The sequence below is a fragment of the Phaenicophaeus curvirostris genome, unplaced genomic scaffold (genome assembly GCF_032191515.1).
Source record: "Phaenicophaeus curvirostris isolate KB17595 unplaced genomic scaffold, BPBGC_Pcur_1.0 scaffold_122, whole genome shotgun sequence".
Classification (NCBI taxonomy): Eukaryota; Metazoa; Chordata; class Aves; order Cuculiformes; family Cuculidae; genus Phaenicophaeus; species Phaenicophaeus curvirostris.
In genome coordinates, this window is record NW_027206743.1 from 310,711 (window position 1) to 327,088 (window position 16,378).

Consider the following 16,378-nt stretch of genomic DNA (forward strand, 5'->3'; position numbering starts at 1 on the left):
CCCCTAATTAAGCCCTTGGCCCCCCTAATCAAGCCCTGAACTCCTCTAATTAAGCCTGGAACCCCCTAATTATGCTCTGAGCCCCCCTAATTAAGCCCTGAGCCCTCCTAATTAAGCCCTGAGGCCCTCTAATCAAGCCTTGAGCCCCCTAATTAAGTGTGGACCCCCCTAATTAAGCCCTCGGCCCCTCTAATCAAGCCCTGAGCTTCTCTAATTAAGCCTGGAGCCTCCTAATTACACTCTGAGCCCCCCTAATTAAGCCCTGAGCCCCTCTAGTTAAGCCTGCAGCCCCCCTAATCAAGCCCAGAGCCCCCTAATTAAGCCTGGAGGCCCCTAATTAAGCCTGCAGCCCCCCTAATCAAGCCCTGAACCCCTCTAATCAAGCCTGGAGGCCCCTAATTAAGCCTGGAGCCCCTTAATTAAGGGCTGAAAGGGGGGGGAGGTCCTTTTGGGGTGGATTTTGGGGTTCGGGGGTGGATTTGGGGGTTCAGGGGGGTCATTGGGGGGTTAATTAAGAAGATCCTCATTATGGGGGGCTCTTAAAGGGCCAGCACCCCATTTTTTTAGGGGGGGAGGTCCTTTTGGGGTGGATTTTTGGGGTTCAGGGGGGTTAATTGAGGGGTTAATTGGGGGAATCCTCATTATAGGGGGGATCCTCATTATAGGGGGGATCCTCATTATAGGGGGGCTCTTAAAGGGCCAGCACCCCATTTTTTTAGTGGGGGGAGGTCCTTTTGGGGTGGATTTTAGGGGTTCAGGGGGGTTCATTAAGGGGATCCTCATTATGGGGGGGTGTCCTCAGTATGGGGGGGCTCTTAAAGGGCCAGCACCCCTTTTTTTTTAGGGGGGAGGTCCTTTTGGGGTGGATTTTTGGGGTTCAGGGGGGTTAATTGGGGGTGTCCTCATTATGGGGGGCTCTTAAAGGGCAAGCACCCCATTTTTTTAGTGGGGGGAGGTCCTTTTGGGGTGGATTTTTGGGGTTCAGGGGCTTAATTGGGGGTGTCCTCATTATGGGGGGCTCTTAAAGGGCCAGCAACCCATTTTTTTAGGGGGGGAGGTCCTTTTGGGGTGGATTTTTGGGGTTCAGGGGCTTAATTGGGGGTGTCCTCATTATGGGGGGCTCTTAAAGGGCCAGCAACCCATTTTTTTAGGGGGGGAGGTCCTTTTGGGGTGGATTTTTGGGGTTCAGGGGGGTTAATTGGGGGTGTCCTCATTATGGGGGGCTCTTAAAGGGCCAGCACCCCATTTTTTTAGTGGGGGGAGGTCCTTTTGGGGTGGATTTTTGGGGTTCAGGGGGTGGATTTTTTAGTTTTGGGGGGGTCCCTCCTGGATCTCGGCGATGAGGTCGTCGCCCTCGAGGCTGAGGCCGGGGCGGACGTGGAGCCGGACGACGGTGCCGGCCACGGGCGCCGTCACCACCGTCTCCATCTTCATGGCGCTCAGGACGCAGATGGGGGACCCCTTGGCCACCTGAGCCCCGACCTCCACCCGCACCTCGACCACCTCGCCCGGCATCGGCGCCCCGACCTGCCCCCGCGCCTCCCGCTGCGCCTTGGGGTGCACGTGCATCTCCTGCCGAGAGACAAGGGACCCCCCGTCAGCCTCCGAAGAGGGACGGGAACGACAAAAAATCCCAAAAAGCCTCCTCCAGGAGCTCCAAAAGCACCTTGAGGGCCTCCAAACCCCCTCCAGGAGCTCCAAACCCACCTTGAGGGCCTCCAGAACCACCTTGAGAACCTCCAGAACCACCTTGAGGGCCTCCAAACCCCCTCCAGGAGCTCCAAAACCACCTTGAGGGCCTCCAGAACCACCTTGAGAACCTCCAGAACCACCTTGAGGGCCTCCAAACCCCCTCCAGGAGCTCCAAAACCACCTTGAGGTCCTCCAAACCACCTCTAGGTCCTCCAAAAGCACCTTGAGAACCTCCAAACCCACCTTGAGGTCCTCCAAGCGCACCTTGAGGTCCTCCAAAACCCCTCTAGGAGCTCCAAAACCACCTTGAGGTCCTCCAAACCACCTCGAGGTCCTCCAAAAGCACCTCGAGGTCCTCCAAAAGCACCTCGAGGTCCTCCAAAAGCACCTTGAGGTCCTCCAAACCCCCTCTAGAACCTCCAGAACCACCTTGAAGTCCTCCAAAACCACCTTGAGGACCTCCAAACTCCCTCTAGGAGCTCCAGAACTACCTTGAGGGCCTCCAAAAGCACCTTGAGGGCCTCCAACCCCCCTCCAGGAGCTCCAGAACTACCTTGAGGTCCTCCAAAACCAACTTGAGGTCCTCCAAAACCCCCTCTAGGTCCTCCAAAAGCACCTTGAGGTCCTCCAAAAGCACCTTGAGGTCCTCCGACCCCCCTCCAGGAGCTCCAGGAGCCCCTCGAGGTCCCCCCAACCCCCCTCCAGGAGGTCCCCCCCGCGCACCTTGAGGGCCTGGGCGTCGCGGACGAGGATGGAGCGGAGCTGCCCGTTGAGCTCGAAGAAAACCTCGCGCTGCCCGGCCGCGTTGAGGTCGCCCAGCGCCAGGGCCTTGATGTGCAGGGTCTTGCCCCGCTCCAGCTCCACCTGCGCCGACGGGGGGCGTCCCAGTGCCTCCCAGTGCCTCCCAGTTCAGCCCAGTTCAGCCCAGTGCCTCCCAGTCCCTCCCAGTGCTCCTAGTCCATCCTAGTTAAACCTAGTGCTCCCAGTGCCTCCCAGTGCCTCCCAGTCCATCCCAGTGCCTCCCAATCCCCTCCCAGTACCCCCCAATTCCCCCCCAGTACCTCCCAGTCCCCTCCAACCCACTCCCAGTGCCCTCCCAGTGCCTCCCAGTGCTCTCTAATCCTCTCCAATCCCCTCCCAGTGCCTCCCAGTCCCCTCCCAGTGCCCCATAATCCCCTCTACTCCCCTCCCAGTGCCTCCCAGTCCATCCCAGTCCCCTCCAATCCCCTCCCAGTGCCTCCCAATCCCCTCCAATCCCCTCCCAGTCCCCTCCAACCCCCTCCCAGTCCCTCCCAGTGCTCTCTAATCCCCTCCAGTCCCCTCCCAGTGCCCTCCAATCCCCTCCCAGTGCCTTCCAGTGCCTCCCAGTCCCCTCCAATCCCTTCCCAGTGCCTCCCAGTCCCTCCCAGTGCCTCCCAGTCCCCTCCAATCCCCTCCCAGTGCCCCCTAATCCCCTCCCAGTGCCCTCCAATCCCCTCCCAGTGCCTCCCAGTCCCCTCCAATCCCCTCCCAGTGCCCCCTAATCCCCTCCCAGTGCCCTCCAATCCCCTCCCAGTGCCTCCCAGTCCCCTCCAATCCCCTCCCAGTGCCTCCCAGTGCCTCCCAATCCCCTCCAACCCCCTCCCAGTGCCCCCCAATCCCCTCCCAGTGCCTCCCAGTGCCTCCCAATCCCCTCCAACCCCCTCCCAGTCCCTCCCAGTGCTCTCTAATCCCCTCCAATCCCCTCCCAATCCCCTCCAACCCCCTCCCAGTGCCTCCCAGTCCATCCCAGTCCCCTCCAATCCCCTCCCAGTCCCCTCCAATCCCCTCCCAGTGCCTCCCAGTCCCCTCCAATCCCCTCCCAGTGCCCCCTAATCCCCTCCCAGTGCCCTCCAATCCCCTCCCAATGCCTCCCAGTCCCCTCCAATCCCCTCCCAGTCCCTCCCAGTGCCTCCCAGTCCCCTCCAATCCCCTCCCAGTGCCTCCCAGTGCCTCCCAATCCCCTCCAACCCCCTCCCAGTGCCCCCCAATCCCCTCCCAGTGCCTCCCAGTGCCTCCCAGTCCCCTCCAATCCCCTCCCAGTGCCTCCCAATCCCCTCCAATCCCCTCCCAGTGCCTCCCAGTCCCCTCCAACCCCCCTCCCAGCGCCTCCCAGCGCCCCCCGACCTCGAACTCCTCGGCGATGTGGGGTCCCTCGAGGAAGAGGCGCGTCCCGAGGCAGGCGACGGGCCCGAAGGTGGCTCGGAAGCTCTGAAACTCCTCGTAGACTTTGGGGTACAGGGCAGCCGAGAGCAGCTCCTCGGGGCCGGGGGCCACCCCGTCGCGCTCCCGCAGCTCCCGCCCCAGCGCCTCGAAATCCAGGGGGGGCAGGGAGGCCCCCGGGCGCCCCTCGACCCGAGGGAGACCCTTCAGCACCTGCGGGGGACACCGCCGCGTCGCCACGGCAACCCCAGCATCCCCGGGGCGTCGCTAGGGGGCCGTTGCTAAGGACCAGCCGCTGGGGAGGGGTTGCTAGGGGGCGGTTGCTAAGGACCAGTGACGGAGGGAGCCGTTGCTAGGAGAGCATCCTGCCCTGGGGCGTCGCTAGGGAGCCGTTGCTAAGGACCAGTGATGAGGGACCTGTTGCTAGGGGCCCATTGCTAAGGACCAGTGATGAGGGACCCGTTGCTAGGGAGCCATTGCTAAGGACCAGTGATGGAGGGACCTGTTGCTAGGGGCCCATTGCTAAGGACCAGTGATGAGGGACCCGTTGCTAGGGAGCCGTTGCTAAGGACCAGTGATGGAGGGACCTGTTGCTAGGGGCCCATTGCTAAGGACCAGTGATGAGGGACCTGTCGCTAAGGACCGATGATGTGGCAGGGGTTGCTAGGTGGCTGTTGCTAAGGACCAGTGATGGAGGACCTGTTGCTAGGGGGCTGTTGCTAAGGAACAGTGATGGAGGGACCTGTTGCTAAGGACCAGCTGATGGGGAGGGGTTGCTAGGGAGCCGTTGCTAAGGGACCAGAGATGGGGGACCCGTTGCTAGGAGAGCATCACACCTCGGGGTGTTGCTAGGGACCCGTTGCTAAGGACCAGCCACTGGGGAGGGGTTGCTAGGGAGCCGTTGCTAAGGACCAGGGATGAGGGACCCGTTGCTAAGGACCAGTGGTGAGGGACCCGTTGCTAGGGAGCCGTTGCTAAGGACCAGTGATGAGGGACCTGTTGCTAGGGAGCCGTTGCTAAGGAGCAGGGAAGGGGGAGCCTGTTGCTAGGGGCCCGTTGCCATGGTAACAGCCACACGGGAACCCTCCCAGTGCCTCCCAGTCCCCTCCCAGTTCTATCTAATCCCATTCAAATGTCCCTCAGCCCCCTCCCAGTCCCTCCCAGTGCCCTCCCAGTCCCTCCCAGTGCCTCCCAGTCTCTCCCAGTCCCTCCCAGTGCCATCTAATCCCCTCCCAGTGCTTCCCAGTCTCTCCCAGTGCCCTCCCAGTTCCATCTAATCCCATCCAAATGTCCCTCAGCCCCCTCCCAGTGCCTCCCAGTCCCTCCAAGTGCCCTCCCAGTGCCTCCCAGTCCCTCCCAGTGCCCTCTAATCCCCTCCCAGTGCCTCCCAGTCTCTTCCAGTTCCCTCCCGGTGCCCTCTAATCCCTTCCCAGTGCCTCCCAGTCCCCTCCCAGTGCCTCCCAGTGCCCTCCCAGTGCCCTCTAATCCCCTCCCAGTCCCCTCCCAGTCTCTCCCAGTCCCTCCCAGTGCCCTCTAATCCCCTCCCAGTGCCTCCCAGTCTCTCCCAGTTCCCTCCCAGTGCCTCCCAGTCCCCTCTCAGCTCCCTCCCGGTGCCCTCTAATCCCCTCCCAGTGCCTCCCAGTCTCTCCCAGTGCCATCTAATCCCATCCAAACATCCCTCAGCCCCCTCCCAGTGCCTCCCAGTCCCCTCCCAGTGCCTCCCAGTCTCTCCCAGTGCCTCCCAGTGCCCTCTAATCCCCTCCCAGTGCCTCCCAGTGCCTCCCAGTGCCCTCTAATCTCCTCCCAGTCCCCTCCCAGTGCCTCCCAGTGCCCTCTAATCCCCTCCCAGCCTCTCCCGGTGCCCTCCCGGTGCCCCCCCAGTTTGTCCCAGTGCTGACCCGGGACCGGAAGGGCTCCGGGAAGCCGCCGGGGGGGTCCCCGATGTGGCCCTGCAGGAACTCGACGACGGAGCGCGGGAAGGAGAGCTCGTCGGCGCGAGCCTCGGCCTCGGCCCGCGACAGCCCGTTCTGCACCAGGAACTGCGCCAGGTCCCCCACCACCTTGGACGACGGCGTCACCTGCGCCACCACAGCCACCAGGAGACACTCAGGGGACACCAGGAGCCACCAGGAGCCACCCAGGGGACACCAGGAGCCACCAGGAGACACCAGGAGTCACTCAGGGGACACCAGGAGACACCAGGACACACTCATGGGACACCAGGAGCCACCAGGAGCCACCAGGAGACACTCAGGAGACACCAGGAGCCACCCAGGGGACACCAGGAGTCACTCAGGGGACACCAGGAGCCACCAGGAGACACTCAGGGGACACCAGGAGACACCAGGACACACCAGGACACACTCATGGGACACCAGGAGTCACTGGGAGCCACTGGGAGCCACTGGGAGCCACCGGGAGCCACCCAGGGGACACCAGGGGCCATCCAGGGGACACTGGGAGTCACTGGGAGCCACTAGGAGCCACCCAGGGGACACCAGGAGCCACCCAGGGGACACTGGGAGTCACTGGGAGCCACCAGGAGACACCAGGAGACACTCAGGGGACACCAGGAGCCACCCAGGGGACACTGGGAGTCACTGGGAGCAACCGGGAGCCACCAGGAGCCACCCAGGGGACACCACGAGCCACTGGGAGCCACCAGGAGCCACCAGGAGTCACCCAGGGGACACTGGGAGCCACTGGGAGCAACCAGGAGCCACCAGGAGCCACCCAGGGGACACTGGGAGCCACTGGGAGCCACCAGGAGACACTCAGGGGACACTGGGAGCCACTGGGAGCCACCAGGAGCCACCAGGAGCCACCCAGGGGACACTGGGAGCCACTGGGAGCCACCAGGAGACACTCAGGGGACACTGGGAGCCACTGGGAACCTCCAGGAGCCACCAGGAGACACTCAGGGGACACCAGGAGCCACCCAGGGGACACCAGGAGCCACTCAGGGGACACTAGGAGTCACTGGGAGCCACCAGGAGCCACCAGGAGCCACTCAGGGGACACCAGGAGCCACCCAGGGGACACTGGGAGTCACTGGGAGCCACCAGGAGCCACCAGGAGACACTCAGGGGACACCAGGAGCCACCAGGAGCCACCCAGGGGACACCAGGAGCCACCAGAAGCCACTCAGGGGACACCAGGAGCCACTCAGGGGACACCAGGAGCCACCCATGGGCCACCAGGGGCCACCGGGAGCCACCGTGGGGCCACCAGCCCCTAGGGAAGTGGCTACTGCCATGAAGAACCCAACCATGGAGAAGCCAATGATGGAGAACTTGAACCATGGAGAACTCAACCACGGGGCAACTGAGCATGAAGAACCAACCATGAGGAACCAACCATGAAGAACCAACCATGAGGAACCAACCCTGGAGACCTCGACCCATGGAGACCTCGACCCATGGAGACCTCGACCCATGGAGCAACTGAGCATGAAGAACCAACCATGAGGAACCAACCCTGAAGGAACCAACCCTGAGGAACCAACCCTGAAGGAACCAACCATGAAGAAACCAACCCATGGAGACCTCGACCCATGGAGCAACTGAGCATGAAGAACCAAGCATGAGGAACCAACCGTGAGGAACCAACCACGAAGAACCAACCACGAAGAACCAACCACAAGGACCCAACCGTGAAGAACCAACCCCTGGCGATGGGTCCCACCTTGATGAGGTCCCCGAGGAGCTTGTTGGCCTCGGCGTAGGCCTTCTTGACCTCCTTGAACTTGTGGCCGAGCCCCATGGCGTGGGCCTGGAAGTGGAGGTTGGTGTATTGTCCCCCCGGGATCTCGTTCTCGTAGACGTCGGCGTTGCCCGACTTCATGGTGGCCGTGCAGTCGAAGGCCGCGTAGAGGCCCCGCGCCCCCTCCCAGTACTCGCTGTACTCGAAGACCTTCTCCAGCGACAGCCCTGGGGACGGGGACAACCTCAGGGGACGACCCGGGGTCACCAGCGGGGAGAAGAAGCAGGAGAACCCCAAGAGGTGGCGTCTCCGGGGCTGTGGGGGCGTCTCCAGGACTCGTAGGTCCCAGCCCACAAGTGTGGTGGCAGCTCCAGGGGCTTGTGGCCACCTCCAGGACCTTGTAGCCACCTCCAAACCCCTGGTAGAACCTCCATAACCACCTCCCCCATCTCCAAACCCCTGGTAGAACCTCCATAACCACGTCCCCCCAGCTCCAAACCCCTGGTAGAACCTCCATAACCACGTCCCCCATCTCCAAACCCCTGGTAGAACCTCCATAACCACGTCCCCCCAGCTCCAAACCCCTGGTAGAACCTCCATAACCACGTCCCCCAGCTCCAAACCCCTGGTAGAACCTCCATAACCACGTCCCCCCATCTCCAAACCCCTGGTAGAACCTCCATAACCACGTCCCCCAGCTCCAAACCCCTGGTAGAACCTCCATAACCACGTCCCCCACCTCCAAACCCCTGGTAGAACCTCCATAACCACGTCCCTCATCTCCAACCCCAGGTTCCTGGCCCCTGGTGGCCCCCGTACCGGTGTCCAGGGGGGTCCCGCGGGTACAGGCCACCAGGGCCCCCATGCTGGGCTGGGAGGTCATCCCGGCCATGGCGTCCACGGCCACGTCCACCACGTCAGCCCCGGCCTGGGCGGCCGCCAACATGGAGGCCACGGCGGCCCCGGCCGTGTCGTGCGAGTGGACGTGGATGGGGACCTCGGGGAACTCCTCGCGTAGAGCCCCCACCAGGAGACGGGACGCCGCCGGCGTCAGCAGACCCGCCATGTCCTGCAGGAGAAAGGGCCACCGGGACCTCCAGGATCTCCAAATCCCACCCCAGGACCTCAAAATCCTACCCCAGGAGCTCCAGGACCTCCAAATCCCACCCCAGGATCATCAAATCCCACCCCAGGAGCTCCAAATCCCACCCCAGGATCTCCAGGATCTCCAAATCCCACCCCAGGATCTCCAGGACCTTCAAATCCCACCACAACCCAACCCCAGGATCTCCAGGACCTCAAAATCCCACCCCAACCCAACCCCAGGACCTCCACATCCCACCCCAACCCAACCCCAGGATCTCCAGGACCTTCAGATCCCACCCCAGGATCTCCAGGATCTCCAGATCCCACCCCAACCCCTCCAAGAGCCCAGATCCTCCACCCCAACCCCTCCAAGACCCCAGATCCTCCACCCCAACCCCAGATCCTCCACCCCAACCCCTCCAAGAGCCCAGATCCTCCACCCCAACCCCTCCCAAGACCCCAGATCCTTCACCTCAACCCCAGTTCCTCCACCCCAACCCCTCCAAGACCCCAGATCCTCCACCCCAACCCCAGATCCTCCACCCCAACCCCAGCTCCTCCACCCCAACCCCTCCAAGACCCCAGATCCTCCACCCCAACCCCAGATCCTCCATCCCAACCCCAGATCCTCCACCCCAACCCCTCCAAGACCCCGGTTCCTCCACCCCCAGCACCCCCAATCCCACCGCGGACCTTGATGCAGAGGACGTGTGTCCCGGCGGCCACCAGCTCCCGGGCCACCCCCAGGTAGTAGTCGAGGGTGTACTTGGTGCGGGCCGGGTCGGCCACGTTGCCCGTGTAGGACAGGGCGGCCTCCACCACCGCCCCCGCCCGCCCGGCCGCCTCCACCCCCAGCACCAGGTTGGGGACGTAGTTGAGGGCGTCGAAGACGCGGAAGATGTCCATCCCGTTGGCCACCGCCACCTCGCAGAAGCTGGGGAGGAGGAGGAGGAGGAGAAGGACTCCGTGATCTTCTAGACCCTGAGGTTCCTTCATCCCACCACGTCCTGGTGGCCCCTCAGCCCTCCCTGATCTTCTAAGACCCCGAGGTTCCTTCATCCCACCACGTCCTGGTGGCCCCTCAGCCCTCCGTGATCTTCTAAGACCCTGAGGTTCCTTCATCCCACCACGTCCTGACGTTCTTCCACATCCTGGTGTCCCCTCATCCCACCATGTCCTGAGGTTCCTTCATGTCCCCTCATCCCACTATGTCCTGAAGTTCCTTCATCTCCCCACACCTTGATGTTCCTCCATGTCCTGATGTCCCCTCATCTCTCCATGTCCCCTCATCCCACCATGTCCTGGTGGCCCCTCAGCCCTCCGTGATCTTCTAGACCCTGAAGTTCTTTCATCTCCCCACATCCTGATGTTCCTCCATGTCCTGATGTCCCCTCATCTCTCCATGTCCCCTCATCTCTCCACGTCCCCTCATCCCACCATGTCCTGATGTCCCCTCATCTCTCCACATCCCCTCATCCCACCACGTCCTGAGGTCCCTTCATCCCTCAATGTCCCTTCATCTCTCCATGTCCTCTCATCCCACCACGTCCTGAGGTCCCTTCATCTCTCCATGTCCTCTCATTCCACCACGTCCTGAGGTCCCTTCATCCCACCATGTCCTGATGTCCCCTCATCTCCCCATGTCCTGATGTCCCTTCATCTCCTCATGTCCTGATGTTCCTCCATATCCTGATGTCCCCTCATCTCCCCATGTCCTGATGTCCCTTCACCTCCCCATGTCCTGATGTCCCTTCACCTCCCCATGTCCTCTCACCCCACCACGTCCCACCGTCCCCGTGTCCCCGTGGCCCCTCGTGCTCCACCAGTAGATGACATTGTTGGGCTAGTTGGCTCCTCAAGGTTCCTCCATCTCCCCACGTCCCCATGTCCCCATGTCCCTGATGTCCCCAATGTCCCCGTGTCCCCCCGATGTCCCCGTGTCCCACCGGTAGATGACGTTGTCGGGGTAGTTGGTGTAGCCCACGGCGTTGGCTCCTCGCAGGAGCATCTGGAAGGGGACGTTGGGGACGAGGCGCCGCAGCTCCCGCAGCCGCTCCCAGGGACACTCGTGCAGGAACCGCATCGCCACGTCGAAGGTGGCGCCTGGCGGACACGGGTCCTCGTGCGAAGCCCCCGTGCGACGCACGCTGCCCGCCTCGCACACCCACCAACCCGCCTCCCGACCCCCCCGGACCCCAAATCCCACCCCGGGACCCCCAAATCCATCTCCCAACCCCTCAATGACCCCCAAATCCCACCCCGGGACCCCCAAATCCCACCCCAGGACCCCCAAATCCCACCCCGGGACCCCCAAATCCATCTCCCAACCCCTCAATGACCCCCAAATCCCACCCCGGGACCCCCAAATCCATCTCCCAACCCTTCAATGACCCCCAAATCCCACCCCAGGACCCACAAATCCATCTCCCAACCCCTCAATGACCCCCAAATCCCACCCCAGGACCCACAAATCCATCTCCCAACCCCTCAATGACCCCCAAATCCCACCCCGGGACCCCCAAATCCATCTCCCAACCCCTCAATGACCCTCAAATCCCACCCCGGGACCTCCAAATCCCACCCCAGGACCCCCAAATCCATCTCCCAACCCCTCAATGACCCCCAAATCCCACCCCAGGACCCTCAAATCCCACCCCAGGACCCACAAATCCATCTCCCAAACCCTCAATGACCCTCAAATCCCACCCCAGGACCCCCAAATCCCACCCCAGGACCCACAAATCCCACCCCGGGACCCCCAAATCCCACCCCAGGACCCTCAAATCCCACCCCAGGACCCACAAATCCATCTCCCAAACCCTCAATGACCCTCAAATCCCACCCCAGGACCCTCAAATCCCACCCCAGGACCCACAAATCCATCTCCCAACCCCTCAATGACCCCCAAATCCCACCCCAGGACCCTCAAATCCCACCCCAGGACCCACAAATCCATCTCCCAAACCCTCAATGACCCTCAAATCCCACCCCAGGACCCCCAAATCCCACCCCGGGACCCACAAATCCCACCCCGGGACCCACAGATTCATCTCCCAACCCCTCAATGACCCCCAAATCCCACCCCAGGACCCCCAAATCCCACCCCAAGACCTCCAAATCCCACCCCAGGACCCACAAATCCATCTCCCGACCCCTCAATGACCCTCAAATCCCACCCGAGGAGCCCCAAATCCCCCCCAAATCCCCCTCCCAGCCCCTCCAGGACCCCCAAATCCCCCTTCCAACCCCACCAAGACCCCCAAATCCCCCTCCAAACCCCTCCATCACCCCCAAATCCCCCTCCCAGCCCTCATTGACCCCCAAATCCCCCTCCCAGCCCCTCAGTGCCCCTCAAATCCCCCTCCCAGCCCCTCAGTGCCCCCCAAATCCCCCTCCCAACCCCTCCAAGACCCCCAAATCCCCCTCCCAGCCCCTCAGTGCCCCCCAAATCCCCCTCCCAGCCCCTCAGTGCCCCCCAAATCCCCCTCCCAACCCCTCAATGACCCCCAAATCCCCCTCCCAACCCCTCAATGACCCCCAAATCCCCCTCCCAACTCCTCAATGACCCCCAAATCCCCCTCCAAGACCCCCAAATCCCCCTCCCAGCCCCTCAGTGCCTCCCAAATCCCTCTCCCAACCACTCCATCACCCCCAAATCCACCTCCCAGCCCCTCTATGCCCCCCAAATCCCCCTCCCAACCCTTCAGTGCCCCCCAAATCCCCCTCCCAACCCCTCCCTGACCCCCAAATCCCCCTCCCAGCCCCTCGGTGCCCCCCAAATCCCCCTCCCAACCCCTCCAGGACCCCCCAGTCCCCCCCAGGACCACCTCCCAACCCCTCATTGACCCCCAAATCCCCCTCCCAACCCCTCCATGACCCTCAAATCCCCCTCCATGCCCCCCAAATCCCCCTCCAGGCCCCTCAATGACCCCCAAATCCCACTCAAATCCCCCTCCTAATCCCTCCAGGACCCCCAAATCCCCCTCCCAGCCCCTCTATGACCCCCAAATCCCCCTCCTAATCCCTCCAGGACCCCCAAATCCCCCTCCTAATCCCTCCATCACCCCCAAATCCCCCTCCCAGCCTCTCTATGACCCCCAAATCCCCCTCCCAGCGTCTCTATGACCCCCAAATCCCCCTCCTAATCCCTCCAGGACCCCCAAATCCCCCTTCCAACCCCTCCATCACCCCCAAATCCCCCTCCCAACCCCTCAATGACCCCCAAATCCCCCTCCCAACTCCTCAATGACCCCCAAATCCCCCTCGGTGCCCCCCAAATCCCCCTCCCAGCCCCTGGGTGCCCCCCCAGCCCCCCCCGGCCCACCTCCCCAGGTCTCCATGCTGCAGAGGTTGCTGAGGGCGTGGGCGGCGAAGGGGGCGATGCGGGCCAGGTCGCGGGTCCTCACGCGCGTGGCCAGCAGCGACTGGTGGGCGTCGCGGAACGTGGTGTCGGTGAGAAGGAGCCCCCGGTGCTCCCGCAGCGCCCGAGCGAAGCCCGACGGCCCCTCGCGCTGCAGCACGGCCCGCAGACCCTCGGGGGGGGGCCCTGAGGGGAGCGGGGGGTCACCCAGGGGGACTGGGGGGGCACCCAGGGGCTGCGAGGGGGATTGGGGGGGTTTGGGGGTCCTGGAAGGGGTTGGGAGGGGGATTTGGGGGTCATAGAGGGGCTGGGAGGGGGATTTGGGGGTCATAGAGGGGCTGGGAGGGGGATTTGGGGGTCAGGGAGGGGTTGGGAGGGGGATTTGGGGGTCAGGGAGGGGTTGGGAGGGGGATTTGGGGGTCCTGGAGGGGCTGGGAGGGGGATTTGGGGGTCACAGAGGGGTTGGGAGGGGGATTTGGGGGTCATAGAGGGGCTGGGAGGGGGATTTGGGGGTGATGGAGGGGTTGGGAGGGGGATTTGGGGGGCATGGAGGGGCTGGGAGGGGGATTTGGGGGGCATGGAGGGGCTGGGAGGGGGATTTGGGGGTGATGGAGGGGTTGGGAGGGGGATTTGGGGGGCATGGAGGGGCTGGGAGGGGGATTTGGGGGTCCTGGAGGGGCTGGGAGGGGGATTTGGGGGTCACTGAGGGGTTGGGAGGGGGATTTGGGGGTCCTGGAGGGGCTGGGAGGGGGATTTGGGGGTCACTGAGGGGCTGGGAGGGGGATTTGGGGGTGATGGAGGGGCTGGGAGGGGGATTTGGGGGTGATGGAGGGGTTGGGAGGGGGATTGGGGGGGCATGGAGGGGCTGGGAGGGGGATTTGGGGGTCACAGAAGGGTTGGGAGGGGGATTTGGGGGTCACAGAGGGGTTGGGAGGGGAATTTGGGGGTCCTGGAGAGGCTGGCAGGGGGATTTGGGGGTCCTGGAGGGATTGGGAGGAGAATTTGGGGGGCATGGGGGGGACCTGGGGGGTCACTGGGGGGCTGGGAGGGGGATTTGGGGGTGCTGGGGGGGATCTGGGGTTCCTGGGGAGGACTTAGGGGTCTTAGAGGGGGATTTGGGGGTCCTGGGGGGGGATCTGGGGGTCCCGGGTGTGGATTTGGGGGTCCCGGGGTGGGTTTGGGGGTGCTAGGGGGTGGATTTGGGGGTCCCAGAGTGGGTTTCGGGGTGCTAGGGGGTGGGTTTGGGGGTGCTAGGGGGGGTTTGGGGGTGCCGGAGTGGGTTTGGGGGTGCAGGGGGGGTTTGGGGGTGCAGCAGGGGTTTGGGGGTGCCGGGGGGGGTTTGGGGGTGCAGGGGGGGTTTGGGGGTGCCGGAGTGGGTTTGGGGGTGCAGCAGGGGTTTGGGGGTGCCGGGGGGGGTTTGGGGGTGCGGGGGGGGTTTGGGGGTGCCGGGGTGGGTTTGGGGGTGCAGGGGGGGTTTGGGGGTCTCACCCATGGGCACCGGGGGGGGCGTCGGCTCCACCAGAGCCGCTTTGGCCTTAACGGGGAGGGGGGTGCTGGGGCCGTTCACCATCACGTGACCTGGGGGGGGGGGGGGGGGGGGAGAAAAGAGGGGGGGCTAGGACCCCAAAATCCCATCCGACACCCCAAAATGCCCCCTAGGGACCCCAAAATCCCCTGAGACCCCCAAAATCCCCCCCTAGGGACCCCAATATCCCCCCCAAACCCCCCAATCTCCCCCCTAGGGACCCCAATATCCCCCCCAAAACCCCCTTAGGGACCCCAATATCCCCCCCAAACCCCTCTAGGGACCCCAATATCCCCCCCAAACCCCTCTAGGGACCCCAATATCCCCCCTAGGGACCCCAATATCCCCCCCAAACCCCCCAGTCTCCCCCCTAGGGACCCCAATATCCCCCCCAAACCCCCTTAGGGACCCCAACATCCCCCACAAACCCTTCTAGGGACCCCCAATATCCCCCCCAAACCCCCCAGTCTCCCCCCTAGGGACCCCAATATCCCCCCCAAACCCCCTTAGGGACCCCAACATCCCCTACAAACCCTTCTAGGGACCCCAATATCCCCCCCAAACACCCCCAGGGACCACAATATCCCCCCCAAACCCCTCTAGGGACCCCAATATCCCCCCCAATCCCCCCCAGGGACCCCAAAATCCCCCCCCAAACCCCCTTAGGGACCCCAATGTCCCCCCCAAACCCCTCTAGGGACCCCAATATCCCCCCTAGGGACCCCAATATCCCCCCCAAACCCCCTTAGGGACCCCAACATCCCCCACAAACCCTTCTAGGGACCCCAATATCCCCCCCAAACCCCCCCAGGGACCACAATATCCCCCCCAAGCCCCCCAATCTCTCCCCTAGGGACCCCAATACCCCCCCCCAACCACCCAGGATCCCCCCCAAATCCCCCAATCTCCCCCCTGGGGACCCCAATATCCCCCCCAAACCCACTTAGGGACTCCAATATTCCCCCCAAACCCCTCTAGGGACCCCAATATTCCCCCCAACCACCCCTAGAGACCCCAATATCCCTCCCAAACCCCTCTAGGGACCCCAATATCCCCCCGGGGCCCCCCCAAATCCCAGACCCAGGTAGTGAAGCAGCTTCTGGGCTCGGTTCTGGCCGGGCTGGAGGTTGAAGAGCTCGGGGTTCTCGTCGATGAACTGAGTGTCGGCCGAGCCGCTCAGGAACTGGGGGTGCGCGAGGACGTTCTGCAGGAACGGGATGTTCGTCTGCGCCAGAGGCGCCGTCAGCGTGCGTCGCACGAGGATCTCAAGCAACCACCCCCCCCCAATCCTCGTGCGGCGAACGGGGGGGGCTCGGAGGCCACCTCGGTGGCCTCCGAGCCCCCCCCGTTCATCGCACGAGGATGAGCAGCAGTGCTATGACCCCCTCCTCTATGACCCCCAAGCCTCGTGCGTCGCACCAGAGCCCCCCCAGCCCCTCGTGCGTCGCACCAGGCCCTCCTGTGTTGCACCAGAGCCCCTCGTGCGTGGCCCCAGCGCCCCCCAGCCCCTCGTGCATTGCATCAGAGCCCTTCCAGCCCCTCCTACATTGCACTAGGACCTCCTATATTGCACCAGAGCCCCTCGTGTGTCACACTAGGACCTCGTGCATTGCACCAGAGCCCCTCCAGCACTTCCTATGTTGCACCAGGACCTCCTATATTGCACTAGAGCCCCTCGTGTGTCACACTAGGACCTCGTGCATTGCACCAGAGCCCCTCCAGCCCCTCCTATGTTGCACCAGGACCTCCTGTGTTGCACCAGAGCCCCTTGTGCGTGGCCCCAGCGCCCCCCAGCCCCTCATGCATCGCACCAGAGCCCCTCCAGCCCCTTG

At 63.6% G+C, this 16,378-nt stretch overlaps 1 protein-coding gene across 1 annotated transcript in view; it reads right to left on the minus strand.

The window, feature by feature from the left end:
• Positions 1 to 971: 971 nt before the first annotated feature.
• The window catches only part of LOC138734630 (pyruvate carboxylase, mitochondrial-like), a 31,267-nt gene continuing 15,860 nt past the window's right edge, over positions 972 to 16,378 (minus strand). Inside the window, 11 exon segments of the mRNA XM_069882386.1 lie at positions 972 to 1,572; positions 2,416 to 2,556; positions 3,838 to 4,086; positions 5,772 to 5,951; positions 7,558 to 7,802; positions 8,395 to 8,644; positions 9,355 to 9,595; positions 10,608 to 10,764; positions 12,986 to 13,207; positions 14,510 to 14,599; positions 15,627 to 15,771. Of these exon segments, the coding sequence (XP_069738487.1) occupies positions 1,306 to 1,572; positions 2,416 to 2,556; positions 3,838 to 4,086; positions 5,772 to 5,951; positions 7,558 to 7,802; positions 8,395 to 8,644; positions 9,355 to 9,595; positions 10,608 to 10,764; positions 12,986 to 13,207; positions 14,510 to 14,599; positions 15,627 to 15,771 (2,187 nt within the window). The 3' untranslated portion in view covers positions 972 to 1,305.